The sequence below is a fragment of the Notothenia rossii genome (assembly GCF_949606895.1).
Source record: "Notothenia rossii genome assembly, chromosome: 7".
Taxonomy (NCBI): domain Eukaryota; kingdom Metazoa; phylum Chordata; class Actinopteri; order Perciformes; family Nototheniidae; genus Notothenia; species Notothenia rossii.
The window spans coordinates 85,109,198-85,124,420 of NC_136905.1; the positions used below are offsets into that span (position 1 = coordinate 85,109,198).

The window sequence follows — 15,223 nt, forward strand, 5'->3', positions numbered from 1 at the left end:
TGAATAACACGTTTTATTTATACGTGGGATAACTACAGGGCTGCAACAAACGACTCATTTGATAATCGATGAATCTATCGATTAATGAAACGTTTAATGGACTGTTCGGACTATTACTGTACGCCTTGCACAATTTCTCAAACGCTCTTATTTAGCCATCAACTTTTAGATTTAGCTTGAGGTTGTTTTAGGCATGTGGAAACTAACAATGAAGACAATAAAGATGAATACTTGATTCAAAAATACAAATATTATTAAATTAACTAAACACATTTTGAACAAAATTAACATTGCTTTTTATTAATTATATACATAATATTTCACATAAAAAGAAACAACGTTTTAACAAATCGTATTAAATAATGTGATGACAGAACTGTAAACAGAATAGCTGAAACTTTAACTAAATAAATAACTCTGTAACCTCTAATCATTAACCCATGTTTGTATAATGTAGTTAACTCCGTGTGTTGCTGCTAGCATACATAACACCTGACGTGGAAGCGTTACTCGTGGACGGGGCTATAGAGCTTCTAGAAAGACAGTGGAACCCGGTGCATTCCTCCGTCTGAATGTGGAGCTCTTTGATAAATGTTTAGACAAACTGCTCGTGTTACCGCCCTCACATGATAAACACTATTGGCAACGAGCATTGTCCACCTCAAGACGGGTAACATGTAACCACACCGTGGAGCGCTTCTCTCCGCTATCCCCGCAGTGTGTTGCTGCATGTAGCAGCTGCGTGTGTGTAAACTGCCCCGCCCCCTCGCACACCGACCGAGAGAGAGATCTCGTCTGGATTTTTCGTGTTTATCGTGTTATTAACTCCTGAATTAAGTGGCAGGGAGGCCAAGGGAGGAGGGATCATGTTTATTTTAACGGAGCTGGATTTTTTTTTTTATGAATGACTCGCGATCTACCAGCATTGCCCCCGCGGTCGAAGTACTGGGCACCTCATAGGGTTAGGGTCCAGAGGACAGGTGGTAGGACGGGCAGAGGTAATGAGGGTAAGAACCTCACTTACCTCAATTTTGAATACAAATACCTGTACTTTCTACTTCTCTCATGTTGAACTCAAATACCTGTACTTTCTACTTCTTACATGTTGAACTCAAATACCTGTACTTTCTACTTCTTACATGTTGAACTCAAATACCTGTACTTTCTACTTCTGACATGTTGAACACAAATACCTGTACTTTCTACTTCTTACATGTTGAACACAAATACCTGTACTTTCTACTTCTTACATGTTGAACCCAAATACCTGTACTTTCTACTTCTCACATGTTGAACACAAATACCTGTACTTTCTACTTCTTACATGTTGAACTCAAATACCTGTACTTTCTACTTCTTACATGTTGAACTCAAATACCTGTACTTTCTACTTCTTACATGTTGAACTCAAATACCTGTACTTTCTACTTCTTACATGTTGAACTCAAATACCTGTACTTTCTACTTCTTACATGTTGAACTCAAATACCTGTACTTTCTACTTCTTACATGTTGAACTCAAATACCTGTACTTTCTACTTCTCTCATGTTGAACTCAAATACCTGTACTTTCTACTTCTTACATGTTGAACTCAAATACCTGTACTTTCTACTTCTTACATGTTGAACAAAAATACCTGTACTTTCTACTTCTTACATGTTGAACTCAAATACCTGTACTTTCTACTTCTTACATGTTGAACTCAAATACCTGTACTTTCTACTTCTTACATTTTGAACTCAAATACCTGTACTTTCTACTTCTTACATGTTGAACTCAAATACCTGTACTTTCTACTTCTTACATGTTGAACTCAAATACCTGTACTTTCTACTTCTTACATTTTGAACACAAATACCTGTACTTTCTACTTCTGACATGTTGAACTCAAATACCTGTACTTTCTACTTCTTACATGTTGAACTCAAATACCTGTACTTTCTACTTCTTACATGTTGAACACAAATACCTGTACTTTCTACTTCTAACATGTTGAACCCAAATACCTGAGCTTTCTACTTCTAACATGTTGAACCCAAATACCTGAGCTTTCTACTTCTTACATGTTGAACACAAATACCTGTACTTTCTACTTCTTACATGTTGAACACAAATACCTGAACTTTCTACTTCTTACATGTTGAACTCAAATACCTGTACTTTCTACTTCTTACATGTTGAACTCAAATACCTGTACTTTCTACTTCTTACATGTTGAACTCAAATACCTGTACTTTCTACTTCTTACATGTTGAACACAAATACCTGAACTTTCTACTTCTTACATGTTGAACTCAAATACCTGAACTTTCTACTTCTTACATGTTGAACCCAAATACCTGTACTTTCTACTTCTTACATGTTGAACTCAAATACCTGTACTTTCTACTTCTTACATGTTGAACTCAAATACCTGTACTTTCTACTTCTTACATGTTGAACTCAAATACCTGTACTTTCTACTTCTCTCATTTTCCAAACAGGCTGGTTCCTTTAGTCTGAATGTGTGTTTGGTGGCGTGATCATTATTATTCAGAGTCATTGCGTGCCTATTGATTTGAACACGATCCGTGTATCCATCATTTCCTGGTCTTCTCTAAAGAAGAGGGACCAATGGAAACGTTGTCATGTTGCCGTTGGTCACCATGGAAACATTCATTAGCTAACAATGACATTATTGTTCTATTAATATAAAGGGAGGTCAGGTACTCTTTAAAACAGCTGCTAGTTATGGGTACTTTTTACTGAAGTACATTTCAAAGCCTCTTTACTTTGACTTGAGGAAAGAAGTTTAGTCAGTACTTCTACTTTCACCAGAGTATTTTTAAACACCAGTATCTGTACTTCTACCTGAGTAAAGGATGTGTGTACTTTTGCCCTCTCTGCGGAGAGTCCTGATATTTTACACAGAGTGAATATAATAACGTATATCTGTATGATTGATCCGTATTCCTCCCGTCTGATCAGATCTGAATGAGACGGTGCTCTGCTCCAACGACCAGATGAAGGTGGTGATTCCCAGCATCTTCTTCCTCAGAAAAGACCCGCCCGTTTTCGTAAGAGAGACCCTCGTAAACTCTAAAGTATCTCTGAAGTATCTCTGAAGTATTCTCCTCAACAGCATCTTCTCTTTTGCTCAATAATAGCTTTTTCCTGTGTGTAGGTTGGGGATTTGCATCTGAACGATCCAGAGTGCCGAGGCGTTGAGGTCGGAGAGGATTATGTTTTCAGCATCAAGACCAATCTGTCCGACTGCGGGACGATGATGGTACCTCCTTCAATCCCTTCCCTGATATAGATCACTAAAGTGCATTCAAGTCTTATACTGCTTCCTACATGAGGCCATGTCTGCGGGATCTGCCAAACTACGACTTCATATGAAATCAATAACACAAGCAAATTGCATTTCATTGGACATCCAAATACAATGAGCTTTTTCATAATTGGCTTATGTGACGATTGCTCCTTTTAAGATTGAAATAAATACAAAGATAGAACATCGAAAATTAAATAAAATATTTACGTACACAAAGGTTAAAGTAACATTTCCAATAAAGGCAAAATAAATACCATTTAAAATATGAATGCAAACATAAAAAGTTAAATAAAATGAAGGGAAAATGCAATAAAGATCAAACTAAATACATATAATTAAAATATGTGTATAAATAAAAATACATTATAGTAAGAGCACTATAGCAACATTAATATAAACCTCTGAAAATGAAAGCATGTTTAAAGGCTTATTGTAAATGAATGCTCTGGTGAAGAGGCTCCTGCGTCTCGTTGAGTGACCCTGAATCAGATGAGCTCGTGGTCCAGACGTTTAGAAGAACTTTAACAAACCGCTCTTCGCACAGCGGCTCCTCATCTTCATTCATCTTAATGAGGTCTTCGGTCTCTGAGGGAGCAGAGCCACTCTGCAGGACAGGATGTGTCCCCTTTAGAGAGGAGGGGGTTCCTCTCTGACGCTGACCACTTGTGACAAAATGCTCTAACTATGAAATATTCATAGAGTATTTTGTCATTTTTTGTTCTTATATTGTTTTATTTCAATAACAAAAATAAATCAAACAAGGCATAAAATTGCCAGAAATGAGACAGAACAACGGATAATTACCTAAAAGCACAAAATCAATTAAAGGTCCCACGTCATGCTTCTCTGGTTCTGACCCGTCCCCTTGTGTTCTGTAGCTTCTGCATGTGAACGCTCTGCAGAGTCTCAAACCCTCAGAGTGCACCCTCTAGGGAGTAACACTCTAACAGAGAAGACCTGTCTGCCCCAGAACGCCTCGTTGGACATTTATCTTTCTCCATTGTTTACTTCTCGGGTATAGTGACGTAACGGCTCCGCAGATTGGTCCAAATGGACCTTAAGTTACGTCTGCCTAGCCGTTACGTTTGGACCAATCCGTGGACTTCCTCACACACACACACTCGGCGGGACGTTGCGAGGCTCGCTGCTGCGAGGAGCGGGACACGGTGAGCTGGCTCACTGGTGTGGGGTCTGCGAGACAGCGAGACACCACGGAGCTCAGCCGGGCAGACACACAAACTCCCAGCCAGGCTGCGGGTGTGTGTGTGTGTGCGTGGGGGAGGGGGGGGAGGTGGGTGTGTGTTTGTGTGTGTTTTTCAAGGCTAGGCTTTGCTGTGTCTCGCAGACGGCCACTGGGCTCACAGGGAGGGGGGGGGGGGGGGGGCAGGAGCTCCAACAAGCCGTGTAGGACAGAGAGTGAATACACACACTATACAGAGATGCTGGATGAGAAACCAATGTGAGTTTGGAACATTGAACAATGTGAATCTATCCTATGGGACCTTTGAAGGTGTCTTAACCTCTAAGGATCCTTTAAAGCTTGAATGAATCCAGATGAGCTCGTGGTCCGGACGTTTGGAAGGACTTTAACAAACCGCTATTCACACAGCGGCTCCTCATCTTCATAAATTCATCTTAACGAGGTCTTCGGTCTCTGAGGGAGCAGACCCACTCTGCAGGATTTATCCCCTTTAGAGAGGAGGGGGTTCCTCTCAGACGTACACTGGGGGCTCTGTAGGACAACAGGCAGCTAATAGCACGTGATAAAGGAAAGGACAAAGAGGGGGGTAGGGACTGAGGAAATAAGGCCTGCGTTGTTCCTAAAGACCCTCTGAAAGACCCTGAGGGGCCCCTCAGATCCAGATGATCAGGGTTTACATGGAGATATATACAGACGTGTATTTATTAGGATAAACCCCTTGAGATGCACCGTCTGGTTTTCAAGGGGGTCCCGACCAAAGCAACGTCTTACAAAGACGTTATAATGAGAGCATTATAAAGATAATATTAAATCAAATACAAATATATTGATATATATACTCCTGAATGTGGAGAAGACACGTTGTGGAAATAAAAAGTGTGTTTTCTCCTTTTACTGTTTATTCTAAATCAATGTCTCCTGCTGTAATCAGTCAGTAGGGGCTGTGAGCCGTAGGGTCGCCGGTTCTAGTCCCCGACCAGGCCTAAATATGGAGTGTGGACTTCTACTTGGAGAGGTCCCAGTTCACCTCCTGCCCTGCCATGGTGCCCTTTAGCAAGGCACGGGACACCCCCCTTCCCCCCTACTCCCATTGCTCCCCGGGTGCTGTGCAATAGCTGCCCACTGCTCCTAGTACTAAACTCCTTGTTCTAGACTCCTGGTATTACACTCCTGGTTCTAGACTCCTGGTTCTAGACTCCTGGTACTAGACTCCTGGTTCTAGACTCCTGGTTCTAGACTCCTGGTACTAGACTCCTGGTACTAGACTCCTGGTTCTAGACTCCTGGTCCTAGACTCCTGGTACTAGACTCCTGGTGCTAGACTCCTGGTACTAGACTCCTGATATTAGACTCCTGGTTCTAGACTCCTGGTCCTAGACTCCTGGTTCTAGACTCCTGGTACTAGACTCCTGGTACTAGACTCCTGGTACTAGACTCCTGATATTAGACTCCTGGTTCTAGACTCCTGGTACTAGACTCCTGGTTCTAGACTCCTGGTACTAGACTCCTGGTACTAGACTCCTGGTACTAGACTCCTGGTTCTAGACTCCTGGTTCTAGACTCCTGATATTAGACTCCTGGTTCTAGACTCCTGGTTCTAGACTCCTGGTACTAGACTCCTGGTACTAGACTCCTGATATTAGACTCCTGGTTCTAGACTCCTGGTACTAGACTCCTGGTTCTAGACTCCTGGTTCTAGACTCCTGGTACTAGACTCCTGGTACTAGACTCCTGGTTCTAGACTCCTGGTACTAGACTCCTGATATTAGACTCCTGGTTCTAGACTCCTGGTACTAGACTCCTGTAGACTCCTGGTGCTAGACTCCTGGTGCTAGACTCCTGGTACTAGACTCCTGGTACTAGACTCCTGGTTCTAGACTCCTGGTGCTAGACTCCTGGTGCTAGACTCCCAGCACTAGGATGGCTTAAAAGCAAATAACATATGTCACTCTGTGTGCTGTGTGCTCTGCATGTGTGACCATTAAAGCGGGTTGAATCCCTCCCAATTCTATTCTATTCTAATATTTACCTCAATATATTAAATGCTATTAAAGTCTAAAATAACATGAACAAAATCACAGAAATCAAAGCTTGACAAACAAGAACAAACCACGTATTGTCTGTTAAGTAAAATGCATGAAGTAATACAATCATTACAATCATTACAGTTTGATAGACACTTCATTCATCCCTTCTGCACTCAAACTTTTAAATTCTTGAAAGGCTTTTAACTTGATTATTTATTTATTATTGTGATGCTATGAACTATTTATAGTGTAAATTGGAATGATCCACATCTGTGCTCCCGGGTGGATCTGTGTGTTTTCTTCCTGTATGTTCCTGCCTGTGTTCATGACATAAGCTGCTGCTCATAACCAATTGCCCCTTGCAGGATTAATAAAGTTGTTGATTGATTGAGTAGGGATGATTATTCTTCCAATGGGAAGGCAGTAAATCGCCCTGTTAATCCCGCCTCCTGTTCACGACGACAGGGTGAAACGCCGCTGATATGAAACACTCTTATTGGTTTTTATCTGTGATATCTTTATCCTGTTTTATGTTTTTGTTTTGTGGTAAATTATCAAAAACATATTATGTTTTTTATTCAGAATCAGCAAATCGTTCTCTTGTTTTATTTGTTTATAGGGAATTCATTTCAATATATATTTTTTGTAAATAATCAAAATAATATCGATTTTCACCTTAAAAGATATATGTTTTAATGTTGTTGTTCTCCACCACTAGAGGGCGCCAACACGTCATCATTTAATGCAGAGTGGGACCACTTGTTAAAGTGTCTCCATATTCTGTGGTGCATGTCAATGTTCTGCGGAGGAAAAATCCCCTTGTTCCTGCAGAAAAATGAACAAAAATTACAAAAAAACCGCTAACTATTCAATTAGAATAGTTAGAGGTTTATCTTGTTTTTTTATTAACAAAAATAAATAAAGCAAGGCCTAAAAGTGACAAAAATGTAACCGGACAACCGATAATCAAATGACCTAAATGAAAAACAATCAAAACAAAAAAAAGACAGCATTTGGTGAAAATTACACAATTTGTGTGTGTGTGTGTGTGTGTGTGTGTGTGTGTGTGTGTGTGTGTGTGTGTGTGTGTGTGTGTGTGTGTGTGTGTGTGTGTGTGTGTGTGTGTGTGTGTGTGTGTGTGTGTGTGTGTGTGTGTGTGTGTGTGTGTGTGTGTGTGTGTGTGTGTGTGTGTGTGTGGTCTGACTGTAACACAGTTCATTGCATTCTCTGTGTGAATGAGTCCTCTCAGTTATTATGTGAAAGCTCTGTAAGTCCGTTTTAAATGTGCTGATTGCTGTAACACCTGTGTTTCCCCTCAGGTGTCGGACCAGTCCCACATCATGTTCACGAACTCGATCCATAACAACGAGTCTCAGGTGATCACCAGGAACTACGTTAACATCACCTTCAGCTGCAGATACCCCGTCCGGTACCTGGTGCAGCAGCCGGGGGGGGGCCACGGGGTGCACGTGCACCTCAGGTAGGGCTCACCTGGGGGGGGATATTTAATGTGAATAGTTAAAATTTTATTTTGTTGTTTTTTTAACAGACATTTATAAAACAAGGCTTAAAAATGCCAAAAAAATCAAAAACAATCAATTCAAAAAAAGGTGCAATTAAGTCAAACATTCCACAAAACAACCCAAAAGAAACAAAATAATTAAAAAATATGACTACAAAAACTAAATTAGCTAAATTAAAGATAGAAAATGAACCAAAAACGACAAAAAATTACAACAATTTTGTTTAACTATTAAATATGAATAGTTAGTAAAATATAACAAGATACAACTTTAACAGAAATAAATAAAACAAGGCCTGGTGGTGGAGAGGGCCTGGAGAGGGCCTGGTGGTGGAGAGGGCCTGGAGAGGGCCTGGTGGTGGAGAGGGCCTGGTGGTGGAGAGGGCCTGGTTGTGGAGAGGGCCTGGTGGTGGAGAGGGCCTGGTGGTGGAGAGGGCCTGGTGGTGGAGAGGGCCTGGTGGTGGAGAGGGCCTGGTGGTGGAGGAGGCCTGGTGGTGGAGAGGGCCTGGTGGTGGATAGGGCCTGGTGGTGGAGGGGGCCTGGTGGTGGAGAGGGCCTGGTGGTGGAGAGGGCCTGGTGGTGGAGGGGGCCAAAAATGAAACGGCAACAACCAATAATTACCTACAATTACCTTAAAGAAAAACAATCAATACAAAGAAAAAGAGGAAATGTATAAAGAATTACACAAACAACCCAAAGAAAACACGCACAATTACAAATAATTAAATACAATCACTAAAAAAACTAAATGACAACTTATTGTACAATATTTTATTAACAAAAATAAATAAAACAAGGCTTATAATGTGCCAGAAATGAAACAGAACAACTAATAATTACCTACAAAAATTACCCAAAAAACCCCCACAAAATTACAAATAATTGAATAAAATGACTACAAAATCTGAAAAAGGCCAAACATTACAAAATGTCCACTAATTGTACAAAATGTGCTAAATAGAAGATTAAAAATGAAAAGAAAATGATAAAAGAAACACAAACAATAAAAAAAACTACACAAAACAACCTAAAAAAAACTACACAAACATTTAAAAATAACCACTTATTGTACAGAATTAGCTAAATGAAAGATTGAAAATAAAAAAAAACGACAAAAAAAAGCACAAACAATTAAAAATCGTTACATGAAAACACAAAATGACCGATAATTGCTTGAATGACCCTGACGACCTGTTGTTATGATGAAATATGAATTTGTTTCCCTTTATGTCACAGGACCATCACTCTGAACACGGAGGACGGGAACTTCTCCGTCTCGATGCTTCTGTTCAAAGACGAGGCGTTCGAGGACCGCTGGACGACCGTGCCCTCCCTCAGGCTGGAGGACCACGTCTTCGTCAAAGTGTTCATGGTGAAACTCCTTCTTTAACTTCCAGAATACGAATAAATCACATTTTGGATTCGTCTGAATCATACCTACTTGTAATGGTTCACCCCTGTTCAAATATATATTTCTTCTGGTAAATCACATTCTAAAAAGTAAAATAACCGTAAACAGTTTTTATTTATCGTCACTAACTTATTTATTCTTTATGGCATTAAAATATTAAATAACTGCATTTTTTTAATGGTAGATAACTTTTTATTTTTAAGCAGGTGTGTAGCTTATGGAACAACGAAGCAATTATTTAATTTGAAAAAAATATGCACATTTAATACTTTGTGTCTTGATTCAAATAACTTCAATAAAAACATAGTGTATATTGTGGGTTAAATATGATGATCAGGGATTATTGTGTGTGTGTGTGTGTGTGTGTGTGTGTGTGTGTGTGTGTGTGTGTGTGTGTGTGTGTGTGTGTGTGTGTGTGTGTGTGTGTGTGTGTGTGTGTGTGTGTGTGTGTGTGTGTGTGTGTGTGTGTGTGTGTGTGTGTGTGTGTGTGAGAGCCGGTTGTTACACCACCTTAAGCAACATGTTGTGACGAAACCCAACACCCACACACTGCTGTTTACTCACTGTGTGTGTGTGTGTGTGTGTGTGTGTGTGTGTGTGTGTGTGTGTGTGTGTGTGTGTGTGTCAGATCCCTGCTCACCTGATGCTGCGTATGGAGAGATGCTGGGCGACCCCCTCCAGTGACCCCTACTCTAACATCCAGTACACCTTCATCAGAGACAGGTAACAATGGACATTTAAGAAGAATAAAGAACCAGTAATAAAGAAGTAAGAATAAAGAACCTGGATTAATAAAGACGCAGGATTAATCAATCTGGATTAAAGGCGTTTATTAATGGTCTCAGATCAGTGTATTGTTTCCACGGCGTGTTGAAATGCGAAAGCAGACTCTGTTTCTCAGACGCGTCATGTGACTCCTGTCTGAGAGCGCACGTGTGCACACAAACAGCTGTGCACGTCCCTGCTCACTCATGCCTATGCCTGACACCCAGCAGGATCCCTGAACATCTGCAGTATTATTACACAGCAGATTTACTGAAGTCCTTTGGTCAAATAGGGAGGAATTTGTACTTTAATTGAATATTTCATTACATTTTTGTTATTTGTACTGCATTACAATAATCAGACTGCTATAGTTACTCTGCATGTATTACCTGTTGGTCAAATATGATACATTATTATAAATTAAACCATCCAGAAGTGTAAAATAGTTCAAATTATCTCCACCAGCTACAGCAATAAGATGCAATAAATCTGTATTTTCTTGGGAAATTTTTTATTTGCACAAAATCCATCCTAAATAATTTCTGAACAATATTAATTTATAATTAAAATACATTTTAATGCACATTTATTAGATTTCTATCTCATTGAATCTGTAAATGCAGGATTTTTAAAGAGCATTTCTTCACCTAGTTTTTTCATTCACCACAGGATTAAAATGTATTCTTGCCTCTTATTTTTAATATCTTTTATTCTCCATTCTCCCCTTCCTCAGTTGCCCGGTACTCTCCAGCGTTCAGACTCTGAGCGTCCTGAGGAACGGGGAGGGGCCCGACGCTGCGTTCAGGCTCCAGATGTTTAAGTTCGTTGGCAGTTCGTATACCAACGTATTTCTGCACTGCAACGTCCAGATCTGCAGCCTCAGCTCAGGGCAGTGCCAGCCGGTGAGAGACCCCCCAAAAACATCCCCAAATACACCCCTAAACACCCCTCCAAACACCCCCCAAATACACCCCTAAACACCCTCAAACACTCCCAAAAATACCCCCAAACACCCTCCAAAACCTCCCCCTAATAAAACCCAAAACACCCCAAAAAAAACAAAAACACCCCCAAGCAGCCCCCCAAAACAACCCCCAAAATCACCCCCAAACAACCCCAAAAGCACCCCCGAACAACCCCCAAAACACCCTCCAAAACACCCCCAAATACATTCCTCCAAACACCCCCCAAAACACCCCAAACACCCCCCCAAAGCACCCCCCAAAAACACCCCAAACAACCCCAAAAACACCCCCAAACAACCCTCCAAAAACACCCCAAATAAACACCTCCAAACACCCCAAAAAACCACCCCTAAAAAAAACCTCCAAAAAACACCCCAAAAAACCACCCCTAAAAAAACCCTCCAAAAACACTCTCCAAAAACACTCTCCAAAAAACACCCCAAAACACCCCCAAACACCCTCCAAAGACACTCTCCAAAAACACCCCCCAAAACACCCCCAAACACCCTCCAAAAACACTCTCCAAAAAACCCCCAAACAACCCCAAAAACAGCCCCAAACACCCCCCCAAAGCACCCCCCCAAAAACACCCCAAACAACCCCAAACACCCCCCAAAACACCCCAAACACCCCCCCAAAGCACCCCCCAAAAACACCCCAAACAACCCCAAAAACACCCCCAAACACCCCCAAACACCCCCCAAAACACCCCAAACACCCCCCCAAAGCACCCCCCAAAAACACCCCAAACAACCCCAAAAACACCCCCAAACACCCCCAAAACACCCCCCAAAAACAGCCTCCAAAAACACTCTCCAAAAACACCCCCAAACACTCCCAAAAACAACCCCAAAAACACCCCAAATAAAACCCCCAACATCACTCTGATTTAGTTTTTTATTATTAGTTTTGTTTTATTTATTCTATAGGTTTTGCTTTAGTGCCAGCCGGAGAGAGAGACCCCCCCAAAACCACCCGACATACCTCTGAGTGAGGGGCCGGTTCAGACACGCTTTAAGAGGAGCTTTACCTTAAAATAGACCCTCTGACCATACAGGGGGGGGGGGGGGGGCACTGCAGGGGGACATATTTAAGATATCACCATGAAACCCCCTCCCCCCCCCCCACCCCATTTTAAATAGTCTTTTAATCTTCATTTATTTTATAGCTTGAGTCTTTAAATCTTCATTATTTATCTTTTACTATTATTATTATTTTTTTAATAGTAATTGTTTTCTCTTTCTTTTTTTTAAAGGTTTTAATATTTTAGTTTTTATTTAGTTTGATCAGAGACAACCTTTTGATTGGTCTTTCATCTTTATTAGTTTTTATTGAACAGGTTTTTGTATTTATTCACGTTGTCTTCCTTTCTTTAACCGTGAGGGATAATCACACACAAAGAGATCTCCATGTTGTTTCTGTTCTTTCCTGTAGTTGTGTTTGAATATGCTCTTGAGGGGTTCTCTTATTAAACATGTTCTCCTGAACGTGTTGTTGACTGATTTGTTGTTGTTTACATCCAGACGTGTTACTTCCTGTTTCCTCTGAAACCCAGAACTGTTCCTCGGTCGGTGAGGAAGAACTGATCCGGACTCGGAGAGACGTTCCTCTGTCTCACACCGTGTCTTACGGACCAATCAGACGCCTCCTACAGGACGCTGGGACGCCTGATCTGAGTACGTGTGGTTTATATGAATGAGTCTTTAAATCTGCAGTATGTCCCTCTGTAGTGTGTACTCTAGTGCAGTATAAAGTACCTGTAGTGTGTACTCTAGTGCAGTATAAAGTACCTGTAGTGTGTACTCTAGTGCAGTATAAAGTACCTGTAGTGTGTACTCTAGAGCAGTATAAAGTACCTGTAGTGTGTACTCTAGTGCAGTATGTCCCTCTGCAGTGTGTACTCTAGTGCAGTATAAAGTACCTGTAGTGTGTACTCTAGTGCAGTATAAAGTACCTGTAGTGTGTACTCTAGTGCAGTATAAAGTACCTGTAGTGTGTAGCAGTATAAAGTACCTGTAGTGTGTACTCTAGTGTAGTATAAAGTACCTGTAGTGTGTACTCTAGTGCAGTATGAAGTACCTGTAGTGTGTACTCTAGTGCAGTATAAAGTACCTGTAGTGTGTACTCTAGAGCAGTATGTCCCTCTGTAGTGTGTACTCTAGTGCAGTATAAAGTACCTGTGTGTGTACTCTAGAGCAGTATAAAGTACCTGTAGTGTGTACTCTAGTGTAGTATAAAGTACCTGTAGTGTGTACTCTAGTGCAGTATGAAGTACCTGTAGTGTGTACTCTAGTGCAGTATAAAGTACCTGCAGTGTGTACTCTAGTGCAGTATAAAGTACCTGTAGTGTGTACTCTAGTGCAGTACAAAGTACCTGCAGTGTGTACTCTAGTGCAGTATAAAGTACCTGTAGTGTGTACTCTAGTGCAGTATAAAGTACCTGTAGTGTGTACTCTAGTGCAGTATAAAGTACCTGTAGTGTGTACTCTAGTGCAGTATAAAGTACCTGTAGTGTGTACTCTAGTGCAGTATAAAGTACCTGCAGTGTGTACTCTAGTGCAGTATAAAGTACCTGTAGTGTGTACTCTAGTGCAGTATAAAGTACCTGCAGTGTGTACTCAAGTGCAGTATAAAGTACCTGCAGTGTGTACTCTAGTGCAGTATAAAGTACCTGTAGTGTGTACTCTAGTGCAGTATAAAGTACCTGCAGTGTGTACTCTAGTGCAGTATAAAGTACCTGCAGTGTGTACTCTAGTGCAGTATAAAGTACCTGTAGTGTGTACTCTAGTGCAGTATAAAGTACCTGCAGTGTGTACTCTAGTGCAGTATAAAGTACCTGTAGTGTGTACTCTAGTGCAGTATAAAGTACCTGTAGTGTGTACTCTAGTGCAGTATGAAGTACCTGTAGTGTGTACTCTAGTGCAGTATAAAGTACCTGTAGTGTGTACTCTAGTGCAGTATAAAGTACCTGTAGTGTGTACTCTAGTGCAGTATAAAGTACCTGTAGTGTGTACTCTAGTGCAGTATAAAGTACCTGCAGTGTGTACTCTAGTGCAGTATAAAGTACCTGCAGTGTGTACTCTAGTGCAGTATAACGTACCTGTAGTGTGTACTCTAGTGCAGTATAAAGTACCTGCAGTGTGTACTCTAGAGCAGTATAAAGTACCTGCAGTGTGTACTGACGTCAGTATAAAGTACCTGTGTGTGTACTGAGGTGAGTTTCTCCTGCAGGTGGGGGGCTCCCTGCTGTGGGGACCCTGGTTCTGGGGAGTCTGCTGGTTCTGGTCCTCCTGCTGGTCTCCGGGCTCTTCGGACGCCTGTGGCTCCGCTCCAGAAGCTTCTATCCAATCAGAGAGGCTCAACTCACCCTGTCCAACATCCACACCCTCTCTGAGGTTGCCTCCTGAGGGGGGGGGGGGTTACCTGTCCAACATCCACACCCTCTCTGAGATCGCCTCCTGGGGGGGGGGGGGGCTACCTGTCCAACATCCACACCCTCTCTGAGGTCGCCTTCCTGAGGGGGGGGGGGGGCTACCTGTCCAACATCCACACCCTCTCTGAGGTCACCTCCTGAGGGGGGGGGGCTACCTGTCCAACATCCACACCCTCTCTGAGGTCGCCTCCTGAGGACAGAAATCCACCACGGCTACAAATACACATCAAATATTCATTATCATTCATTAATGGTTCATAAAATCTCAGGAAATATTGAAAAAGTTCCTTAAAATTCATGGTAAGATGTTTAGATTTAAGATATTCACCTTAATGTGATAAAAAAAAAACTGGGAACATATCTACGAGACATTTTCTGACTTTTTGCACGATGATTGACAACATATTGTAAAAATATTACTTATTCGTTCTCTCAAACACAAAAACATATAAAAATACAATCGCGTGTACAAGTCTGATGTATTATCACAATAAGTCTGGTGCATGTCTTCAGGAATTGTTGAAAATAAGCTTAATAAAGGTTTTAAAGTGTGATCTATTTGCAGCTACATGTACCCTCTATG

General features: G+C 41.4%; 1 protein-coding gene across 1 annotated transcript; it reads left to right on the forward strand.

Moving 5' to 3' along the window:
- Positions 1-796: 796 nt before the first annotated feature.
- On the forward strand, positions 797-14,614 carry LOC307046518 (uromodulin; the record flags this gene model as incomplete). The annotated part of the gene is made up of 9 exons (XM_079692893.1): positions 797-1,007; positions 2,969-3,057; positions 3,165-3,269; positions 7,864-8,024; positions 9,303-9,438; positions 10,106-10,200; positions 10,976-11,144; positions 12,763-12,883; positions 14,439-14,614. Exons 1-9 carry the CDS (start codon positions 905-907, stop codon positions 14,612-14,614), a joined length of 1,155 nt encoding a protein of 384 aa, XP_079549019.1. The 5' UTR covers positions 797-904.
- Positions 14,615-15,223: the final 609 nt, after the last annotated feature.